The 23,400-nt window shown below is 45.5% G+C and overlaps 1 protein-coding gene across 8 annotated transcripts in view; it reads left to right on the forward strand.

Moving 5' to 3' along the window:
• The first annotated feature begins 376 nt into the window (after positions 1-376).
• The window catches only part of DZIP1L (DAZ interacting zinc finger protein 1 like), a 46,447-nt gene continuing 23,423 nt past the window's right edge, over positions 377-23,400 (forward strand). For 2 of the 8 annotated variants that reach the window (XM_061194615.1, XM_061194616.1), the window contains exons 1-8: positions 809-874; positions 1,308-1,379; positions 3,583-3,661; positions 13,234-13,815; positions 16,495-16,579; positions 19,193-19,314; positions 19,992-20,153; positions 23,005-23,133. In XM_061194615.1, coding sequence (XP_061050598.1) covers positions 1,327-1,379; positions 3,583-3,661; positions 13,234-13,815; positions 16,495-16,579; positions 19,193-19,314; positions 19,992-20,153; positions 23,005-23,133 — 1,212 coding nt within the window. In that variant the 5' untranslated portion in view covers positions 809-874; positions 1,308-1,326. The other 6 variants (XM_061194620.1, XM_061194619.1, XM_061194618.1 and 3 more) reach the window with 6 other exon arrangements.

Consider the following 23,400-nt stretch of genomic DNA (forward strand, 5'->3'; position numbering starts at 1 on the left):
GCCATCTGAACAGCCCTGGGATTTACTCAAAGGACCAGCATTGGTTCGGATCAGAAACCAAGACGGTCCCTTTAGTTTAGGACGGGTGGGGCAGGGCTGTCTGCCCAGGAGGCTACAGCTGCCCCCAGCTTTCAGCAGGCCGGCAGCTGTATTGGGTGGGGGGCGGCGTGTGTGTGTGTCTGTGTGTGTCTGTGTAGACGGGAAGACGTCCCCGCCTCTCAGCAAGGCCTGGGAGCCACTCACTAGGATCCCGGATTTTCCTGACGGATTAAACATGGCATTCCCTCCTTCCCGCTTCCGTAACAGGCCTAAAAATAGCTCGTCCCAGAGGGGCTAGGGAGAGGCTCCGCCCCTCTTTGGGGTGGGGTGGGGCGGCTGTCGCGGGAGCGGGAGGCATCAGAGACCCCGGGCCTCCAGCTGCTGGCGCCAAAGGTTCTCTGTGTCCCCGGTCCCGCAGGTTGGCAGCACTGGGTGGCCGGGAGGCTCTGTCACGCGCCCTCGAGAGCCCGCGCTACTCGGGGCCGAGGAAGCAGCCCAGGCCGGCGCGGCGGCGAGGATTCCGGGAACGGCCTCGGTCCGGGGCGGTGGAGCGAGTCGGCAGGCTGGGCCGGGGCGGAGGAGCGGAGCCGCCAGCTCGCGACCTCTGCCCGCCCCCCAGGCTCCGGGGACCCCCAGGTGAGCCGCGCCGCGTGGGAGAGCTATGCCAGGAATGCAGCCCGGGAGCGGCGCGGGTGGGGAGCGTCGTGCAGTCCAAGTGACCGGAGCCACGGGCCGCAGGGGGTTCAACAGCAGCGGCTCGGGCGCCCTGCGGGGTCCAGGCGGGGAGCTGCGCCTCGGGACCCGCGGCCTCCCGCCTGGCCGGCTCCGGACCGAGGTACCCGGAGGGGAGCAAGAATGATTGAACCCGCAGGACTGGCCTTCGCTGGGAGGACGGCCTCGGATTTTCAGTTTTTGAAAAAAGTAAAATGATTGGGGGCGGGGGTGGGGTTGCTGCTTTGCGTTCTGTAGGAAAAGGGGGATCTTTTAGCAATGAGATGAGTTATTGATAAAAACAAACAGATTAGCATCTCTGGTTCCTCCGTCTTGCACTCCGAGGCTGGAGTGTAGCAGGAGGCAGCCACCGTATTTTCCTGTCGAGGTGGCTGCAGATAAAAGGCCAGGGGAACTTGCTGGGTACGGGACAAGGGTCCGGAAGGCGGGTCAGAGGAGGGGTCTGGGGGGCCTGGGCAGGGGTTACCCAGGCCTGTTCCTTGAGGCCCAGGGCCTGCCTGCCCCTGCACGGTCTCTTGAAATGTGGTATCTAACAGGACTTTGAAGAGAGACCTGATGAGTGTGAGGTGCTCTGACTGTGGCCTCCTACACTTCTGTCCACAGACAAGGTGGGTGGTCTCTCTCCTTTGTCACAGCCCCTCACACCTGCCCCTAGAGCTGAGGACTGGCCAGTGAGAACAGCCCCACCTAGAGAAGGCTGGTTCTCCAGTCAAGCGGCTGATAAGCGGTCTTCTGTCTGTCTCTGTCAGCACCAACGCTCTGGAGACCTCTCCCTCACGTGGGAATCTTTCTGGATACCATCCAACTTGATAAAATGGTCGCATGAAGTTACATGCTTCAGGTTGGGCACAGAAACCTGAACTCACTTGTGCGGCATACCTGGGTTCTGCCAGGGAGCTGGAGTTTGGTCCAAAGCCTTGTTGCTCAAATGACACTGACAGGAGGAGGGAAGGGGACAACTTGGTGGGCTGTTCTGAACCTCCCTGTGGGCCCCTTGCAGGGAGGACCAGTCCTGGTCAACAGGGTTAACCGCTTGCCGTGCCATCTGTCACTAGGCCTCCTACCTCTAGGGAGGATTTTGTGGGGTCTGATGTCCCAGGCTCCGAAGCTGGAGAAACTCTACCAAGAAGCAATGACTTCTCCATGGGAAAGAAAACACCAGTATGTTCAAAACTGCTATTCTTTTAAGTGTGAAAACTAGTATTGGTTTTTCACAATTTTGCACCTGGGAAGATAGGTCTCATCAGTATGTAGTCGTCTCTAAAATACTTTGAAGAGACGTCAGTCAAATCCCTACCTCCCATTTTTATTTTAAAGAAAATCCTTTTGTGGCAAAAACTTAAAACGGGCTTTTGACCAAACCAAGGGCATCATCTCTTAAAAATATCTCCAAAGTTTCTAGGGAGGAAATGGGAGACCTGGTGTAAGGGAGAGCTGTGAGCCTGGTGGAGTGGATCTCTCTCTTGCTACTTTATGGGTAAGAAAGAGTGGAAAGGGGGACTCCTTTCTTTAGAAAACAGCAGAAACAGAACAAAGCAGAACAAGGTCTGTAACGGTAGTGCTTCAGGAGAACTCCTGGGTCACTCTTGTCTCCGTTGGGGTCTCTAGTGCTCCCTTGCCTACGGTGTGTGCACGGCCTGTTTGCAAACTGTGCGAGGGTTTCCTTGGCAGCCAGAACAATTAGCACTAATGACACGCCTGAGCTCCTGGGACGGCACCGCTGAAGTTAGCTGGGAGTCAGGGCAGGCTTGTAAATGATTGCCTGGCAGCTGCCTTGGAAGCTTGGCTCCTCCAGGTGCTCCTCGTGGCTTGGCAGCATTCTTGAGGAAGCAGAACAGACAGCAAGGTGGCAGCGGTGGTGGTGTAGTCTATCTGTTAATTTATGTTAAAAAAATCAGCCAGAATTTTGTTTAAAAAAATCAGCTCTTTGGTCATTTTTGTGGGTGTTCTCTTTGACAGATTATAGGTGGGCAGGTTTCAGAAGAATTGTAAAGTTTCCAGGAGTTGTTTCACTGTGGAATGGCTGCCTTGTGAGGTAGTGAGCATCCCATCACTGGGAGTGTGCAAAGCTAGGTGGTAGACAGGCTTGCTTTCTTGGCTGTGGGATTGCCCCAGGTAGAAACTGTCTCTTCAATAATGCAGTGAGTTTGGAATGCTAGCGTAAATATTCTTTTGGGTCCCACTAATTCATGACAATGGTCTAGGATTGGGAAGTTCCTGGGACCCATCAAAACATGTAGAGTTGGTTAATAGTTCTAGATTTCCTAATGATGGCAAGTCATTTTATTTATTTTTTATTTATTTATTTATTTATTTATTTATTTTTTTAAACACTTTTTTTTTTTTTAAATTTTTATTTATTTTATTTATTTATGGCTGTGTTGGGTCTTCGTTTCTGTGCGAGGGCTTTCTTTAGTTGTGGCAAGCGGGGGCCACTCTTCATCGCGGTGCGCGGGCCTCTCACTATCGCGGCCTCTCTTGTTGCGGAGCACAGGCTCCAGACGCGCAGGCTCAGTAATTGCGGCTCACGGGCCCAGTTGCTCCGCGGCATGTGGGATCTTCCCAGACCAGGGCACGAACCCGTGTCTCCTGCATTGGCAGGCAGATTCTCAACCACTGCGCCACCAGGGAAGCCCTATTTATTTATTTTTAATTTTTGTTTTTTAACTGCGCAATGCGGCTTGTGGGATCTTAGTTCCCCAATCAGGGATTGAACCCGCGCCCCCTGCAGTGGAAGCACAGAGTCTTAACCACTGGTCTGCCAGGGAAGTCCCACAGTGAGTCATTTTTGCCTTGTGTTTCTATTCCCAGATGTGGGAAAAGAAGTCTGCTGATAATTCAGTCTGCAGAAAGTATGGCGTGCCTGCCCTCTGGGATGTGTGGTTTCCAGGTAACCAGCAGCATTCTCATTTGACTTTGTCTTCTGCCCATCCCAACCAGGACCCAAGCTGTGGAGCTGAGTTGTGTTTGGCTAAGTTCTGCCAGGATACAGGGAGACTTTAGGGTCTCCAGCACAGACCTTGTTGTGATTTGCTGTAAACTCTTTCAGTCCTTGCAGTTTGGTCAAGAAATCTCAGGTATTGTAATTTACAAAATGGGAAAGGATTTATGTATTATCATCATCATCATTGGGAGGTAGTTTGGCATAATTCAGAAGTTTTGGAGTCAGAACTTGATTTGGATCTTGGCTTCCTTACTTAGTAACTGAAGGACTTGGGGCAGGTCCCTTAGCTTCTCTGAGCCTCAGTTTCTACATCTGTCAGATGAGGCAAATCATAGCTACATACAAGGTTGTATGATGGCTAGAAATAGAAATATTAAAGGCTGGCACAGTGCCTGGTGCACAGATACTTAATAAATGATAGCTGCTATCATCCTCATCATCTTCAAATTCCCACAGTTCAGGGTATATGCCCAGCAGTGGGATTGCTGGATCATACGGTAGCTCTATTTTTAGTTTTTTAAGGAACCTCATACTGTTCTCCATAGTGGCTGTATCAATTTACATTCCCACAAACAGTGCAAAAGGGTTCCAAAAGGGAACCCTCCACACCCTTTCTAGCATTTATTGTTTGTAGATTTTTTGATGATGGCCATTCTGACCGGTGTGAGGTGATACCTCATTGTAGTTTTGATTTACATTTCTCTAATAATTAGTGATGTTGAGCATCTTTTCATGTGCCTCTTGGCCATCTGTGTGTCTTCTTTGGTGAAATGTCTATTTGGGTCTTCCACCTATTTTTTAATTGGGTTGTTTGGTTTTTTGATATTGAGCTCCATGAGCTGTTTGTATATTTTGGAGATTAATCCTTTGTCCGTTGCTTCATTTGCAAATATTTTCTACTATTCTGAGGGTTGTCTTTTCATCTTGTTTATGGTTTCCTTTGCTGTTTTAAGTTTAATTAGGTCCCATTATTTTTTAAGTTTTAAGTTTTATTAGGTCACATTATTTTCATTACTCTAGGAGATGGGTCAAAAAAGATCTTACTGTGGTTTTTGTCAGAGAGTGTATCCCATTGTTCATTGCAGCACTACTTACAATAGCCAGGACATAGAAACAACCTAAATGTCCAACGATAGATGAATGGATAAAGAAGATGTGGTACATATGTACGATTACAATGGAATATTACTCAGCCATAAAAAGGAATGAAATTGGGTCATTTGTAGAGATGTGGATGGACCTAGAGTCTGTCATACAGAGTGAAGTGAGCCAGAAAGAGAAAAACAAATATCGTATATTAACGCATATATATATGGAATCTAGAAAGATGGTACAGATGAACCTATTTGTAGGGCAGGAATAGAGATGTAGACGTAGAGAATGGACACGTGGACATGGTGGGGGAAAGGGGAGAGTGGGACGAATTGGGAGATTAGGTTTGACATAAATGCACTACCATGTGTAAAATAGATAGCTAGTGGGAACCTGCTGTATAGTACAGGGAACTCAACTCGGTGCTCTGTGACGACCTAGATGAGTGGGATGGGGGGTGGGAGGGAGGGAGGTCCAAGAGGGAGGGGATATAGGTATACATATAGCTGATTCACTTCATTGTACAGCAGAAACTATCACAACATTGTAAAGCAATTTTACTCCAATTAAAAAAAAAATTCCCACAGTTCTGCTCACCGTTTGATGTCAGAACCCTAGGACTTCTGAGAATTGAACTCTTGAGGTCCTAGTGACAAAAATGGGTGATACTTTTGGGATTTAGTAAAAACTCAGGAACTCAGATCCCTGATTCAGAATTCTGTATAACTGGGAGTGGGGCTGCCACCTTGGGTATTTACAGACTGTGCTCAGAGTGTAAACATGAGGGTTTATGGGCTGCTCAGGAAGCCAGCTAGCACACTGCTGCCACCTCTTGACAGTCAGTGTGGGACACTCGCTGATGAACCTGCGCCCACCACAAGGGCTCCTGCCCTCTAAGCTTTCATTAGCGGCCTGGAGGATTCGGCTATGGACACAGATGGTCAACAAATCAAGCATTTTACTAAGTCTAAACGGCGTTTCTCTCCAAGGAGTACAACTTAAGTGCCCCTAAGTCCATTCTTACTCTTTATCCTAATTCTTGTTGGTCCATAGCCTCAGTTCCCCAAGACCCCGAGAATATAGAATCTTGAAGCAGATATTCTAAGATTTTGACAATTCCATTCAGGTCGATAGCAATCTGGGCTGCGGGTAATATGCTAAGGGCTGGAATCCAACAGATGTGAATAAGCCATGGTCTCAGCCCCTGTGGAGCTCACAGCTGGGGATGTGGTGGGACAGGGGTGGGGGCAAAAAGGAGACAGAAATGTCCTGTATGGCCCCTCCTTGGGGCTCCCTGTCCTAGCTCCTTCCCTGGCACTTAACGCTCTGGGGGGTAATTTGGTGTATTTTTCTGACTTTCTGGAAAACAAAATCTGGAGCCAGACCCCGACACTTAACTGGTCGTGTGGTTGTGGGAAAGTCATTTGCCCTCTTTGTTCACCTTGAAATTTCTTCATCTGTCCACTGGGTTGTTGTGGGAATCAAATGGGATAATTCATGCAAAGTCTTATAACTGTGTGTGAAGCACACAGTTCCAGAAGTGTTCACTATTTTTATTAACAATGGCAGGGGGGACTTCCCTGGTGGTACAGTGGTTAAGAATCCGCCTGCCAATGCAGGGGACACGGGTTCGAGCCCTGGTCCGGGAACATCCCACATGCCGCGGAGCAACTAAGCCCGTGGGCCACAACTACTGAGCCTGCGCTCTAGAGCCCATGCGCCACAACTACTGAGCCCGTGCGCCACAACTAATGAAGCCCACGCACGTAGAGCCTGTGCTCTGCAACAAGAGAAGCCACCGCAATGAGAAGCCTGTGCACCGCAACGAAGAGTAGCCCCTGCTCGCCGCAGCTAGAGAAAGCCCGCACACAGCAATGAAGACCCAATGCAGCCAAAAACAAACAAACAAACAAACAAAAATAATGACAGGGACTGTTGCCTGGGTCACCATCCGTCCCAAGGGCCAGTCACGGTGCCTGGCACTTAGTAGGGGCTCAGGAGCCATTTGTTGGTGGGATAGGTGAATGAATGTTGCACAGCCACCCAGCACAGACCAGAGTGTGGTGAGGGCGACTAAAGGAGTGTACGCTCTGTGCTCTGGGAGCCCAGGGGAGAGGCCAGGGATTCTGCCTATGGGCCTGGGAGGTATTTATGGTAGCAATCATGTCTGAGCAAGGCCTTGAGCATGAGTTCACCTGCAGGAGAGGCAGAAGGAGGTGGCGGAGGGCCGTCTATCCCAAGAGGCAGCATGGCATAGTGGCTCAGAGTGCAACTCTGTAACCAGGCTGTGTGGGTTGGATCCTGCTTCCTGCACCTGGGACAAGCTTCTTCACTTCTTTGTGGCTTAGATAATAATAGTACCTCATTGAAGGGTTGTTGTGAGGATTACATGAGTTATTCTTTATAAAGCATTTAAAAACAGTGCCTATGAATAAATAGCCAGATATGAAAGTATGGACAGCAAGTAAATGGTAGGTGGGAGATGAAGCTAGAAAGGTAGTTTGGAAACAGTTCATAGAGGTCTTTGACTATCTTATTTTTTATTGAATTATATTTGACTTACAATGTTATATTAGTTTCAGGTATATAACATAGTGCTTCAATATTTTTATACATTACAGAATGATCACCACAATAAGTCTAGTTACTGTCTGTCACCATACAAAGTTATTACAATATTATTGACTATATTCCTTATGCTGTACATGACATCCCAGTGACTTATTTGATAACTAAAAGTCTGTACCTCTTAATCTCCCTCACCTATTGCACTTATCCCTCTGCCCCCTCCCCTTTGGTACTCACCAGTTTGTTCTCTGTATCTATGAGTCTGTTTCTGTTTTGTTATGTTTGTTCATTTGTTTTGTCTCTTAGATTCCACATGTAAGTGAAATCATACAGTATTTGTCTTTCTCTGATTTATTTCACCTAGCATAATACCCTCCATGTCCATCGATGTTGTCGCAAATGGCAAGATTTCATTCTTTTTTATGGCTGAATAATTATCTATCTATCTATCTATATCATCTTTATCCATTCATCTGTTGATGGACACTTAGGTTGCTTCCATATGTTGGCTATTGTAAGTAATGCTGCAATGAACATAGGGCTGCATTTATGTTTTTGAATTAGTGCTTTTGTTTTCTTCAGAAAAATACCCAGAAGTGGAATTTCTGGATTGTATGGTAGTTCTATGTTTAATTTTTTGAGGACCCTCCATACTGTTTTCCATAAAGCTGTACTAATTTACAATCCCACCAACAGTGCATGAGGGCTCACTTTTCTCCACATCCTCCAACACTTGTTATTTCTTGTCTTTTTGATAATAGCCATTCTGACAGGTGTGAGGTGATATCTCCCTGTGGTTTTGATTTGCATTTCCCTGATGATGAGTAATGTTGAGCATCTTTTCATGTTGTGCCACTCCCTTCTGGCCTGCAAAGTTCTGCTGAAAAGTCAGGTCATAGTTTTAGGGGAGTTCCCTGTACACAACTAGTTGCTTTTCTCTTGCTGCATTTAAGATTCTCTCGTTATCTTGAATTTTTGCCGTTTTTAATTATAATGTGTCTTGGTATGGAACTCTTTGGGTTCATCTTGTTTGGGACTCTCTGTGCTTCCTGGACCTGGATGTCTGTTTTCTTTTCCAGGTTAGGGAAATTTTCAGCTATTATTTCTCCAGTTAAGTTCTCTTCCCCTTTGTCTCTCTTCTCCTTCTGGGACTCCTATATTGTGAATGTTAGTACACTTGATCTTGTCCAAGAGGTCTCTTAAACGGTCCTCATTTTTTAAAATTATTTTTTAGTTTTCACCTTGGGTGATTTCCACTACTCTGTCTTCCAGTTCATTGATCCATTCCTCTGTATCATCTAATCTACTGTTGATTCCCTTCTAGTGTGTTTTTTATTTCAGTTATTGTATTCTTCAGATCTGTTTGGTTCTTCTCTATATTTTCTAACTCTTTGTTAAACTTCTTACTGTGTTCATCCATTCTTCTCCTGAGTTTGTGGAGCATCTTTATGATCATGACCTTGAACTCTTTATTGGGTAGATTGCTTATCTCCACTCATTTCTTTTGGAGTTTCGTCTTGTTTCTTCATTTGAAACATATTTCTCTGTCTCCTCATTTTGTCTAATTCTCTGTGTTTATTTCTATGTATTAGGTAGGTCAGTTTTGTTTCTAGATCTTGGAGAAGTGGCCTTATGTAGGAAACGTCCTATGGAGCCTAGTACCACACTCCCCTCTGGTCCCCAGAGCTATATGCTCCATGGGTGCCAGCCATGTGGGCTGAGTGGGCCCTTCTGTGTGGCTGGGCTGGCTGCTGTGAGTGTGCTGGTAGGCGTGGCTGGCCCTGCCTCATGTGGTGGCTGCCAGCCCCCTGGTGATCGGGGTTGAGTCCTGGGGCAGCTGGCTGTGGGGGCCAGAGGGGCCCAGGGCTGGTGCCAGCTCTCCCATATGCAAGCCTTGCTGGCCTTCAAAGCCAGGTGTTCTGGGAACTCATCTTCACAGTGCAGGACCTCTGGGCTGGGGAGCCCTGAGGTGGGGCTCAGACCCCTCCCTCCTTGGGGAGAACCTCTGCAGTTGTAATTATCCTCTTGTTAGTGGGTCGCTCACCAAGGGGTGTGGGTCTTGACTAATTTGCATCCCCACTCCCTTTACCCATCTTGTGGTTCCTTCTTTATATCTTTAGTTGGGGAAAACCTTTTTTGCTAGTCTCCAGGTCATTCTTATAGATAGCCAGTCTGTAAATAGTTGTGATTTTAGTGTGTCTGTGGGAGGAGGTGAGCTAGGGTCTTCCTACTTCACCATGTTGGCCATACTTGCTTGAATATCTACTTAGTGAATTTGGAATTAGCCCACGAGGAACACAGAACATCACTTCCCATATGGCTGAAGCTCAGTGGTGGCTGCCCCTTGTAAACAGGGCACACACTTGCCATTTTGCCACAGTCCTTAATGCTCCCTATCCCAACACTCCCTACTGCAGTGGTTCTGAAGCAGTTAGTCTGCAGGTCTGCATTTCTAACGAGTGTCCAGTTGATGCTGATGCTGCTGGTCAGTGACTATACTTTGAGAACCACTGCCCACATGTATCTTGGACACTAAGATCGGGAATCAGTTGCCACTTATCATCAAGCTTGTATTTGGTTTCTCTTACACCTGGCATGTTTCCTACATTTAATAGTACCTTCCTGGTCCTGGTGGAATTTAGATTTGCAATTTCTGGTATAATCAGTATTGGAAGGCTAAGTCTAAAGGTCCCAAGAGACAGGCCTGTGAGAAGGAGATTTGGGAGTGGCTGAGGCTCAGCCTATAGCAGGCCTATGGTAGCTGAAGCTATGCGTACGTGTGAGCTCATCCCCAGGGAGAGTGTGCAAGGAGAGATGGGTGATGGGTGAACAGCAGACTGTCACAGGGGCACTGGCACACCCTGCCTTAAAGGAAGGGTGCAAGGATAGTAGGCTCTTCCTTGTTCAAGGAAGAGGCTGGAAGGGACATTCGAAGAGGTGGGAGGAGAGCTGAGAGAGTGGCTGGTGGAACATTGTTGGCCTTATTATGAGAGAGGGGACTGTGGGCAAACATCTGAGGCCAAAGCTTAAATGTTAAATAGTTGAACAGCGAGTTCTCAGGTGAGCTCCTGGTCTGTGGGAGATCAGGAAGCAGGTGTCCTGTTACCCTGGCCCACAGCACACCTGGTAACATGCTGGTGCTCCAAAGCACAGCTTGTTGTGGCAATTGTCTCTGAGGCTCCGGTGACACAGAGCTTGCAGCTGAGCATGGTGAGTGTCATGTCACCTGCCTCCTTTTTTAAAAATAATGTGACATATTAAGAGGAATGTGCTGGTCTTCTCCTCATGGCTGTGGTGGGGATGCTCGTGGCTGGATGGTTTTGTTTCTGGAGTATGTGTTGTGGAGGAGTATCTGAGAAAGGGAAACATTGGAGCTGAAACGGAAAAGGTGGGTCCGTGGCATCCTGTGGCAGCTTCAAGACCAGGCTAAGGGGTTTGCACTTGGTACTGGGGCAGCAAGGAGCCATGCTAAGCTGCCGAGGAGGGGGCTGGGGGGCAGGTGTGTGATTAATGCATCTCGGTGGCCCCAGTGCCTGGCACCGGGCCTGGCCAAGCTAGGCATGTTCTAAAGGAGTGGGGGAGGGGGTGAGTGAATGGATGAATGAGTTCGATGGGTAAGGTTTGATGATCTGATCCAAGCAAAGTTTTGGGACAAATAGCCTCAAGAATCGATGTTGGATGGTTCAAAGTCCACAAGCTTTGGAGCCAGATGCACCTCCAGCTGTACTTCAACTCTGGCCTCCCTACCTGGGGAAGACACTTAACCTTTCCAGGCATCAGTTTCCTTGTTTGTAAAGTGAGGATAGTTCTACCTGTTGGTAGGTTTGCATTTAGAGTGTGTGTCTGGCTTGGAGGCTGGCACTCCCCGCACTGCGGCCGGTTTTCTTACCGAGCGCCCTCCCCTTGCCTCTCCTCCAGTCCCCAGAGCACCCCAGGGCAGGTGGGGGCAGGCTTGTCACCTCCCACTGCTGCCTTTCCCAGATGAAGACAGGCTCAGGGCGCTCAGGGGCCTTTCCTGGAGGTCTTCCCCTCTTTGCAAACCGAGCCTGACTGTTTCTTCAAGGCCTTTCAGCTTCCTGAGGTCAATGACCTTTTTCTTCTCTGACTTTCTACTGTACTTGAAAGTGTAAATCACATGATCTAGAAAGAACTTGATTGAATAGGGTCACATGTATTTCCCATTCAGTCAGATTCTAAGTTCTTTAAGGGCAGAAATTGTATATTTTTCTTTAAGAAATTATAAAAGTAATAGATGATGACGCAAAGAACTGAATAGTATAGAGAGGTGGTGAGTGGAAAATAAAAGTCCTCTAATCTCCGTTCCCACTTCCCAGATATAACCATTGCTAACAGCTTGTTTATTATTCTAGAAATAGTCTATGCTTATTAAAAAATATAGATAATGAACCATATTTAGGAATAATAAATCAGTATACTTAATTATGATTATATATGAATAACAAATATGAATCATTCATATATGTGTATGTGTTATATATATATCATTATCATCATTGGTCTATGTAAGACCTATTTGTCTATCTATCTATCCATCTCCTACCCATGCACCATCTGTCTATTTTATTTATTTATTTTATTCATTTATTTATCCCCATTTCACATTCCCATTTCCCTCCTGCCTCATAGGCAACGTTCTAATGTGAGATATATATATTTATGCATATGTGTATATATAATACATATACACATACATATGTGAGATATACATATCTCCTTTATTTTTGCTAATTATTATTAAATGTCATATTAATATATTATTTAAACAGAAATGGATATATATGTATATGTATATATCTATACATATCTATCATTATTCCACATCAATCAGTACATAAAAAACTGCCTTATTCTTATCAATAGCTGCATAGTATTTCATCGTATAGAGATACCATTCATATCCCCACTGTACTTTGTACTTTGCTTTCTTGTAATTTTCTTGTAACTTGCTATTACAAATAATACAGCAATGACAATTTTTGCACAAGCACCTTTGCACACTTGTATGAGTTTATCTGTAGAACAGATTGTAATACTTAGTACTGGAATGTTCATTTTAAATTCCGGTTGCTATTGTCAAGTTACTCCCCAAAGAGAACAATTTCTTTGTCTAACAAGAGAGTGGTGAGTAGAATCTGAGTCATTTAACAACAAACTGGAGCTGTTTTGTAAACCATGAGGTTTGAAACAGACCATCGTGGACTGAGCACAATCTCTGTGCAGAGACACGGCTGCTCTCTTGAGCGCCACCCCGTGGCAGGGGCGGACATCATTTCGCTCACATCCCACTAGAGAGAACACAGTCATACTGATCACACCTTACAGCTGGGGAAACTGGGAACTGTAGCGCACCCCTCCATTAAGTGTTGCAATTACAGAAGGAGGGCCACTTAATGTCCACCACTCTGCCTCCCGTGGCAAGTTATTAGACTTCATCCTGAGGTCAATGTAGGGTTGCAGAAAGACCTGCTTATACATTGGACAGCTCCCTCCTGACCAAGCCCTCTGGCAGGCACTCTTACAGTGGACATGGGCATGGCGGGGGGTTCACTGAGGACCTGCTATGTGCCAGGCACTGGCCTGGGTGTTTCGCCTGCCTCATTCCTAACTGCAAGCCTGAAGAGGAGGCCCCGTGATCCCCAATACACACGGAGGCTTAAAGATGTAAAGGATCTTGCTCAAGGCTGAGGATCTGAATCCACATTTGTGTGTTATAAAGCCCACACCCTTGCTCTGGCTGTGTTAGTACACACCATGCACACTACAGGCTCCTGCTGGCCAGCGCGGTACATGGAGCCACACGCACCAGGCCTAACTTCAACCCTCTTCTCATTTTCCAGGCCCTCTCTCAGCTCCTGTGCCTGCTGCCGTGGTCTTGGTGGCACCCTTCCCCGGTGGTCAGCCCAGGGCTCCCCCCGTCCATGCAGTGCCATGCTACCACCGCCCAGGGCCTCAGCGACCCCCTCTTCGCGGCCTACACTCTCCCCGCCTTCAAGTTCCAGCCTCGCCGTGAGAGGATAGACTGGAGGCGCATTAGCGCCCTGGACGTGGACCGCGTGGCACGGGAGCTGGACGTGGCCACCCTGCAGGAAAACATCGTCAGCGTCACCTTCTGCAACCTGGACCGGGAGGTGTGCGGCCGCTGCGGGCAGCCCGTGGACCCGGCGCTGCTCAAGGTGCTGCGGCTGGCGCAGCTCAGCATCGAGTACCTGCTGCACTGCCAGGACTGCCTGAGCGCCAGCGTGGCCCAGCTGGAGGCGCGGCTGCAGGCCAGCCTGGGCCAGCAGGAGCGCGGCCAGCAGGAGCTGGGCCGCCAGGCCGACGAGCTCAGGGGCGTGCGGGAGGAGAGCCGCCGGCGGCGCAAGATGATCAGCGCCCTGCAGCAGCTGCTCCTGCAGACGGGCGCCCACAGCTACCGTGCGGTGAGCATCTCTGCGGGCGGGGCCGCCGGGAGGGCTGTGGCCCCGGCCACCGGCCCCCCCGGCGGCACCACTGCCTGGCCCCTGAGGCTGCTGTGGCCATTCTCACTGGGGCTGGGAGCAGATTTCAGAGATGCCGCTGGTGGCCAGAGAGCCCCAGGGTGTCTCATCGAGTCTATGGTGTGTGTGTGTGTGTGTGTGTGTGTGTGTGTATGGAGATTGTACATGTGTCGCAGGTGTGTGTATGAGTTCATGTCTCATGTGTGCATGTGTGAATGTATGCAGGGTGTGTGTGTGTGTTTACGGATGGTGTCTAAGATGTGTTTGTGATTGTTTGGAGGGTACATCTGTGAGTGGTATGTGTAGGTATGTATGTAGAGTGTGTGGTGTGTAACGTGCTCGCATGTGAAGTGTGCATGTAAAGATATATTTATGGTGTGTGTGTGTGAATGAATGAAGGGTTGTGTGTGTGTAAGGGTGTGTGTATTCATGGAGAGCGTGAGTGTGTATATATGAAGGCTGTGTGTGTGTGTGTATGTGTAGAGAGTGTGATGTGTAAAGGTGTGTGTAAGAGGTGTGTGACAGGGGACTGGTAGAGCCAGGCCCGTTCTGGAAAAGTGATTCTATTAGTCAGCCAAGTGACAGTTCATTCCCCAGAGTGGCATTTGAGCATTTGCGTTTCTTTCTATGGAAAGAGTGGATCGGGGACAGTTGCCCTTTAGTAGCTTGTCAGGTGGCCCGGCCCTCTGCCAGGCTCTGAGGATGAAGACACAAATCATGCTGGTTCAGGTTTAACAGAAATTCATAGTTTGGGGGTGGGTGGACAGAAGGAGTCATTAGGACATGATGTTAGTGGATTGAATGGTAATTGACATAATTAATATAATGTTAATTATGATAAAAGGGTCAGAACCTTTCCAGTAGTAAATGGCAAAACAGCAGTCTAACCTGGCTTAGGCCTATAAGGAATTTATTGGTTAATTTAACTGAAAAATCCAGGGTTATGGTGGGACTTAGGTGATGGCACCAGAATCTAGTCTCTCTCTCTGCAGCTCTTGGCAGTTCTTTGTCAGTGTGGATTCCATTCTCAGAAAGACTCTGTCCGTGTGGCAGCAAGTTGGGCCACTGCAATGCCAACATCTCATTTTCCCAGGTTCAAAGCTGGCATGGTAGAGGGACTAGTCTGGTGCCTGGTTTGTGAGTGTGCTTCTTGGGGTGGAAAAGGGGAAGCAGGGAAGGGTGGGATGAGGGGATGGGCTTATAATTTGGAATAAGATGCCTTGTAACATATTCCCTGCCCCCCAGCTGATATTCCTTCAAACAACTAGAAATTCATGTGTCACTTTAGAACTCAGGAGTAGGCAAAGTCCATCAACCCAGACTGTATCCATCTGGATTAGGTTTGGCTGTGGGTGACAGGAAACCTCAAATTATAATTGTTTAAACCAGATAGAAGTTTATTTCTCTCTCTCATGAACAAAGTTTAGAGGTAAACAATCCAGGGGTGGCATGTAATCGTGGACCCAGTTCTGGATGTGTTTCTCTCCAGCCTCATTGTGTGACTTCTGCCTCCTGGTCCAAGATGGCTGCCTGAGTTCCACCTCTCAGGTGCACATTCCATTCAGCAGGAGGAGGGAGGGTGAGGAATATCATGGCTCTTTCTTTAATGACAACTCCCAGAAGTGGTTGCATATACCACTTCTGTTTACATGCCATTGGCCAGAATTTAGTCACATGGCCACACCTGGTTGTAAGGGAGGAGGTGACATATATTCTCATTAGCCTCAGGGTCAGCTAAAAATCAAGGTTTCTATTGCTAAGGTAAAGGGGAAAACTGGTACTGGGGGACAATTGGCAATTTCTGTCACATTTGCCCTTGTGTAAAGACAGCAAATAATCTGCCCTCTTACTCTGATTGACTAGCAATGGCAGCCTGCAAAACCGTGTTGGAAGAATTTTGAAGTTTTACAGTGAAAAAATGATATGCTAGATTGGCATTGTCTGAAATGCTTGAGGAAAGTGAAGTGGAATTTCAGATGCTATATTTACTACCCTTTGCTCCAGTGGTTCTCAACTCTGGGTGAGACGTGGACATTGGTGTTTTTTGAAAAAAAACTTTTCATTGTGGAAAATTTCAAACATATACGAAAGTAGAGAGAATAATATAATGAACCCTCATCTGCACACTCTCCAGCCCAATAGTTACCAACTCATGGCCAATGTTGTCGCATTTGTTCCTCTACCCAATTTCCCCTACCCCTGTATTATTTTGAAGTGTATCAGTCATATGAGTTTATCTGTAAATATTTCACTATGTAACTCTAAAAGACAAGGACTCCCATCCCACTTTTAAACATAAACGTAATACCATCATCATGCCCTGAAAAACCAACAAAAATTCCTTAGTATCATCTAAGGATGATACTAATCATTGTTCCTAGCTCCCCACGGCACTGGGAGTGTTTTAACATTCAGAAAAAGAAAAAAAATATATATATATTGGGGGGATAAAATATATAGTATATATATTTTGAGTTCAGTCACTGCCTTACTCAGTAAATCAAACTCTTCATTTGTGAAGCAGCCCAGGGGTCCCAAGGTATGAGAGTTTTGATAGAGGGAGAATCCCTGGCTGACTCAGGTGAGCTAATCCTGCACTTCCCACTACTTCCCTCTGTGTAGTGCCACCTGTGTGACAAGACCTTCATGAACGCCACCTTTCTCCGGGGCCACATCCAGCGCAGACATACGGGCGTGGTGGAAGGTGGTGAGTCCAGGTGGCCCTCCTGGGACTGTGCAAGGGCCTGGGCTTGTGTTCAACGGGTGAGGGGCATGTGCACCACCAAAGCTGCCCTCAGAACCTCACCATCCAGTTGAGGATGGGGGGATCCCACGTGGGGCGGGGAGGGTTTCTGACCACGTGTTCAGAGAAAAAGGGCTGGGAGTCAGACAGGTAGGTTCTAGTCTTAGCTTTGTCCCCTTCTGTTATGTGACCATGGTCAGTGTTTCCTCCTCTGTGTCATTCACTGTGAATGGGGCAGTCAGACAGAGTGACTTTGAAGGGCCCTTACCTCCCAGCCTTCTGGAATTTGCTGTTCTCTGGTGCTGACTATGAATAAGCTTAACTGGGCTTAATGAGCAGTCAGACCAATTCTTTGACTTTTTTAATGTCATGAGCTTATTATGACTTAATCACTGTAATTTTACTGTTTCAAATTCTAAAACGAGTAGCAAGGCTGTATGTTTTTCCCATTAAGAGGTTTGCGTACTTTATATCTGTTTTTTGAGGTTCAATAAGAAATAGCTGTTAAAACGTAAAATAAATATAGATATGAAAATATAATGTGATAAAATGTAATATAAATTAAATATAAAAATTCCATTGAATAAAATATTTTTCCCTTTATTTAATTTCTTTTTCAAAGAACAGAGTTTTAAAACAGCACAGTTCACCTAGTTACTATGCATTTATTGTATATCTAATTCTTCTTGGTTCTGCATTGGAGGCTGCTAAAGAAAAACAGATTTTCCACTTATTAAATATTTTTTTCTGATAAAGATATATATCTTTGAAGAGATATTTGTACACATATTCATAGCAGCATTATTCATAGTAGCTAAGATGTAGAAGAACCCAAATGTCCATTGACAGATGAATGGATAAGCAGAGTGTGGTATATAGATACAAAGAAATACTATTCAGCCTTAAAAAGAAAGGTAATTCTGCAATATGCTACCACAGGGTATTATGCTAAGTGAACTAAGCCAGTCACAGAAGGACAAATACTATATGATTTTACTTAAATGAGGTACCTAGAATAGTCAAATTCATAGAAACAGAAAGTAGAATGGTGGTTGCCAGGGGCTGGAGGAAGGGGGAATGGGGAGTTAGTGTTTAGTGAGTATAGAGTTTCTGTTTTACAAGATGAAAAGCATTCTGAAGATGGATGGTGGTGATGGTTGCACAACATTATGAATGTATGTAATACCACCGAACTATACATTTAAGAATGGCTAAGGCAGTAAATTTTGTGTTATGTATATTTTATCACAATAAAGAAATTGGAAAAAATATGCCTTTGATACAGAAAATTTAAATACAGAAAGGTAGAAAAGAGAAAATAAAAACTGTGGACGATATCACCTGCAGTTACTATGTTGGTATGTTCGCAGTCATTATTTTTCTTTATACAAATAGTCATATAGGATGCAGTTTTGACACTGCTTATTTTCAATTAAGAATCTATCACATTTTCCAAAGTCAGTAAATCATCTTTGAAAACATGATTTTTAATGGCTGAATAGTATTTCATCATGTGGTGATCATAATATATTTCACAATTGAATTATTTCTCAATTTATGTGGGCTACTAAAAAATTTTCCTATTATAAATCACATGATGATAACATTCTTGTACATAAATCTTTGTGCATATTCCTTGTTATTTCCTTAATGTAAAGTGCTGTAGGGAGAGGAAAAATATGTTCCTAAGGCAACTTTTGCTACATTAATGTTCATTAATTTATTGTCAGGCAGCTGGCTTCTCAGATAACCCAGCCCTCCCATTCCAGACTCACCTCAGATCACTTAATTAACCCAAATTAATTTACACTGCATCTTAAAGTTGCTTGTTTCTAAAGTCCCATCTGAGAAAAGCCATATATTTCTTTTCAAAGAAGAGCTTAAAGTTTCAATAACAGTACCATCTAATAGTCTCTAAATGTACTTTAAAAAGTAACAAATGTTCAAGTACAATTGGTGTCTTTTTCATGAACCCTTAACTCTTAGTTTATCAGTATGTGATTTAGTTAGAATAGTCTTCTGTAATTCAAGGTTTCTTCGTAATGCATGCTGCCTTTTTTTCATTGGAAGTTTAAAACCACTCATTTAAACTACACTATATTCCTGAAAAGAGTGAACTTAAAACTACAATTATTATCACTATTTTAAATTCCCCTCTGATTGCTGTCAGGATACATAGATACGTTCTTTGTATTAATAATCAGTGTGTACACACTATTTGGTACTCTGCTTCTGTTACTCTGCTGATTTTGCATTCACATTGCCATGTGTTAGTACTGTCAAAATAGTTATTTTAAATGACAACAGTAGTTCACATGGATTGAGCTGTCCTGCCAGGCACTACGCTAAACCCTTTGCATTATCACATTTCATCCTCACAATAACTCTCTGGGTTAGGTGCTATTACTATGTCCATGTTTCCAGTTTGGAGAAACAGAGGGTCAGGGAGGTTCTGTCATTTGCCCAAAGTCAGTGTACAATGTAAGTGGCAAAGCTGAACTCAGACTGAGGTGTGACGGTATACATTCCACTGACCCTGACTTACGCTGTCACCTTCTCTTTGAGTGGACCCCACAGGAAAGCAGAAGAAGCAGGAACAGCCAGTGGAGGAGGTGTTGGAAGAGCTGTGGGCCAAGCTGAAGTGGACCCAAGGGGAGCTGGAAGCGCAGAGGGCGGCAGAGAGGCAGCGGCAGCTTCAGGTGGGTGTGGAGAGGAAACGGCAGGGGGCTTGGTCACAGACTAGCCGAAAGACCCATGATGCACTCGCATCCCACAGGGCCAAAATTCTGGCTGTTTCATAGAGCGGGAGACAGAGCTAGGATGGCGTCTTCCTGGATGTGCTAAATGATTTTAGGTAGTTTGGCAAGGAAAATTCAATTACTTGGTCAGACCTGTATGGCCAAAAGAGAGCTGCAGCTTCTTGCATTAGCACCCTCTGAGAGCATTTGAACCTGAATTTTAACTTCTTACAATATACTGTTAGCTTTTTGAGGACAAAGACTGGATAAGCTCCCAAAGGCAGCCCAGAGGAGGTACTCAGTAAATATTTGTAGAACGAAAATGCATAAACTTGCCTCACTCCTTCCGGCATTTATTCATTCATCACTCCTTCCCTCAGCATGCATTTACTGAGCACCAACTATGCCAGGCATTGTGAGGAATATAAAGAGAGAAAAGACGTGATCCCCATCCTCAAGGGCCTTTACGGTTCAGATAAGACTAATCCCACTCCCGGTCCCAACAGTGGGGACTGGGGGATGAATGTTCTTTGGGTCTCCATAGTGGCTTGCACGGACAAGGAGCCCTAGCAGTTTCTTGGTAAATATTTGTCATAATGTGGAATTAATGATTCTCTTGTTCTTGCTTTTCTTTGTAGGAAGCAGAGATCACTCGCCAGAGGGAAGCAGAAGCTAAGAAAGAATTTGATGAATGGAAAGAAAAAGAGCAGGCCAAGCTCTACGGGGAAATAGACAAGCTCAAAAAATTATTTTGGGATGAATTTAAAAGTGTTGCCAACCAGAACTCTACGCTAGAAGAGGTACCCAACCTAAAAGGCTTCTCAGAGTTCCTTAGTTGAAAACCTGCTTATTTGTTCTCAAAATTCATTTCTTTGTGTGTACTAGTTCTCTGTCATCTGCCATTGGGGGTGGGTAATACACTGTGAGGCCAGATACTAGAGGCCAGTGCCCAGGATTGAATCCCTGCTCCATCACATACCGGCTGTGTGATCTTAGGCGAGTTACCTAACTTTCCTGTGCCTCAGTTTCTTTTCTGTAGGATAGGTTTCTGAAAGGGTTAAATTAACACATAGACAGCACTTAACATTATCTGGCATATAGCAAGAGCTCCTGAGATATTATCCTTATTTTCGCAAAGGGCTTTCATCACTGGACAAGAAATGAGGCAAAATGTAAATGAATGCATTTTTCTTCTAACAAGTACTTGCTGAGCCCTGGCTACAGGCCAGGCTCTCTGTTGGGGTCTGTGGAGGTCACACATAATAGCTAACATTTACTGAAACTTTTCTAGCCCCTGTGCAGAGTACTTTATATACACTAACTTTTAATCCTCATAGCAACCAAACAACTATAACATTCTAAAGGTAAGTATGTCATTAGTTTATTAATTTCTTTTTGAAAGTTCTTTTTTTAGGGAATTCCCTAGCAGTCCAGTGGTTAGGGCTCCGCGCTTTCACCGCAGGGATCCCTGGTCAGGGAATGAAGATCCCACGTGCTGCACAGTGTGGCCAAAAAGTAAAAAAAAAAAATAATAAAGTTCTTCTTTTTTTTTTTTTAAAAAAAAGCTATTATTATTCCTCCTTTACAGGCGAAGACACTGAGGTCACATAACTTGCCTAAGGTCACACAGCTGTTAAGAGGTAGAGCTGGGATTTGAACCCAGCTCCTTAAACTTCAAAGCCCCTGCTCTTCTACTGGATATATTATTAAGTCTATTCAAGAAAACCTTATTGAAGTTATCCATGGACTGTATCTTCCCATATAAACCTGTATAACTAAAACTGTATCAGGGACAATGTTTGAGGAGAAGTATTTTCAGGATGTATTTAGCTCTTGTTGGTCCGCTGCACATCAAGGAGAATCTTTTCTTGATTTGAAAATGAATTGTGTAATAGTGTTTCTCATGATCATTGCATGTTTTGCCTAAAGAAACACCTAGACAACTTTTCTGGAAGGGGATTGTCGTAGGATATGCGTGGAGCCTTGGTGGTCTCAATCTGAGACGGAAAGCCAAGGATGGAGGGCAGTGGGAGTGCAATGAGAGCTCTGCGCGCGTGTGTGTGTGTGTGTGTGTGTGTGTATCGATAGTGACCCAGGTCCTCCCATTCCTAAATGTTCCCCCAGAGTGGACAGGGATGATCTGTGGAGGACGAGATGCTGCTGCACCATGTGGACGCCACACTCCTAACCCCCAGCTCCACACCCATCCTCTCTGAGCTCATCTGAACCTCCCTGACTCCCATGCTTCCCCTGACATGGTGCTCGCTGACTAGACACGTTAGATACCTAGGTATTGATTTGAATTTGGAGTTGTTGTTCATAGACCGTGTCTTCAAAAATCAAAAGGTTACTTTTGGTTAGGAAATTCTGGGTTGTGGTAAATGAGGACGTAATTCTTACTACCATCCATGGTTTCCTTTTAACTTGGATCACACTGTCCTAAACTGGAACATCCATTTTTTTTTTTTTTTTTTGCCTTTCCCCTATAGGATGGCTTCTGTTGTATTTTTGTGTTTGTCTGTCTCCCCGCCCATCTCCTCTCACCTGACATTTTATTATTTCACTTTTATTAAAGTATAGGAACCAAACTGGATACAAAATTCTCAGTGTAGTTGGATAATTATCTTGTTGATTTATTTTTTAAAAATTCTGGGAGATGGGGAAACAGATAAGATTCCACTTAGAGTGATTGTGAAAAACACTGTAAGTCCACTTTACCCCAGTTGAAAGGGAAACACCATGAAGGTTTGTGATGCCAAGAAAGCCAGCTCTCTGGTGTGTCATAAGCAGCAGTGTGAAGACAGAAGTGACACATCAGGGGCCGAAAGTTGTGCATACATCTGATAAAGCACTTGACTCTACAAAAATATTCAAGGGGTTTAGAAATGGTTAACACTTGGACCCAATATTGCTTTAGCAGGAATTGAGAAGAGTTAAAGATTAGCAAGAGTGAGAAGTTAAACTCAGGGACTTAACTGTTCTCTAAAGCTTTAATAGGGCTTATGTGTTTGATATAGTAATAGAGATGGAGATAATTGCTTTTGTCACTGCAGTAGTGATATATTTAAAAATATAACCATAGGGGGATGGAAAGGCACCTTGTCTTTGATCCACTTTTCTATGCCTTTTCCTTCACACCATACACTGTTAGCTTGGGAAGCACTAGGCATTGGTGACATGACTCCAAGCTGTGAAAAGCCAGGCCTTCTTGGTGACAGCCAGGATTTTTCTTTGTGGGAAGAGGGGCAGGAGTCCTCAGGGAGTGGTCTGGAGTGCCTGAGACCCTCCTCCAGGCTCAGATAGTCTGATTCTCTTCAGCCTATTCGAGACTGAGGAAGAAATGGGAAAGCTGTCAGGCAAGTTCCGGGTTTCAAGCACAGCAGAATTTCAGCGCAATGGAAATGACACTCTTGAATTCTGTTCTTCCATGGGAATTTGCTTCTCCTGCGCAAGGGCTGAGCTCTCAGGAGAACACTAGTGAAGGGGAGTGTGAACTTGTGTGAATGTTTGCAGGCATGCAGATACCTAGTGAGTTCAGGTTGGGGCTTTGTGGTTGGGGTTAGGTGTGCCCTTCTGACACCGCTCCGGGTATGAAAGACAACATCACGATTAGATCTTCATCTGAATGAAACTGCACCCTGGTCTTTTCAGAAACTGCAGGCACTGCAGTCCCACAAGGTGTTGAAGTCCAACCTCGGGTCCCTGCAGGATGAGGAGCCCGAGGAGCGACTCAGGCAGGCTCAGGAGCTCCAGGACCTGAAGGAGAAGATGGAGATTCAGGTGAGCCGATGCCCCGTGCCTTTCTTCCCAGAGCCAGGCGAGAACCGTGCTGTCTTCCAACAGAGTTTGTCGGTTTTGCTCTATGGTTTTAGGGAAGTTGAAAGACATCAAAGTTCTATATTTTCAGACCTTCTGCCAATTCATGAAAGCATAGAGTAGGGTTCTTAGGGTTCTCAGGTGAGGCTGGTGACATACATGTGTGCAATGTCAGATTTGCCTGGGAGTTTTTTCAAAATACATTCAGCCGTGTATCTTACTGGACACCCT

This window comes from Eubalaena glacialis, chromosome 6, assembly GCF_028564815.1.
Source record: "Eubalaena glacialis isolate mEubGla1 chromosome 6, mEubGla1.1.hap2.+ XY, whole genome shotgun sequence".
In the NCBI taxonomy this organism is placed as follows: domain Eukaryota; kingdom Metazoa; phylum Chordata; class Mammalia; order Artiodactyla; family Balaenidae; genus Eubalaena; species Eubalaena glacialis.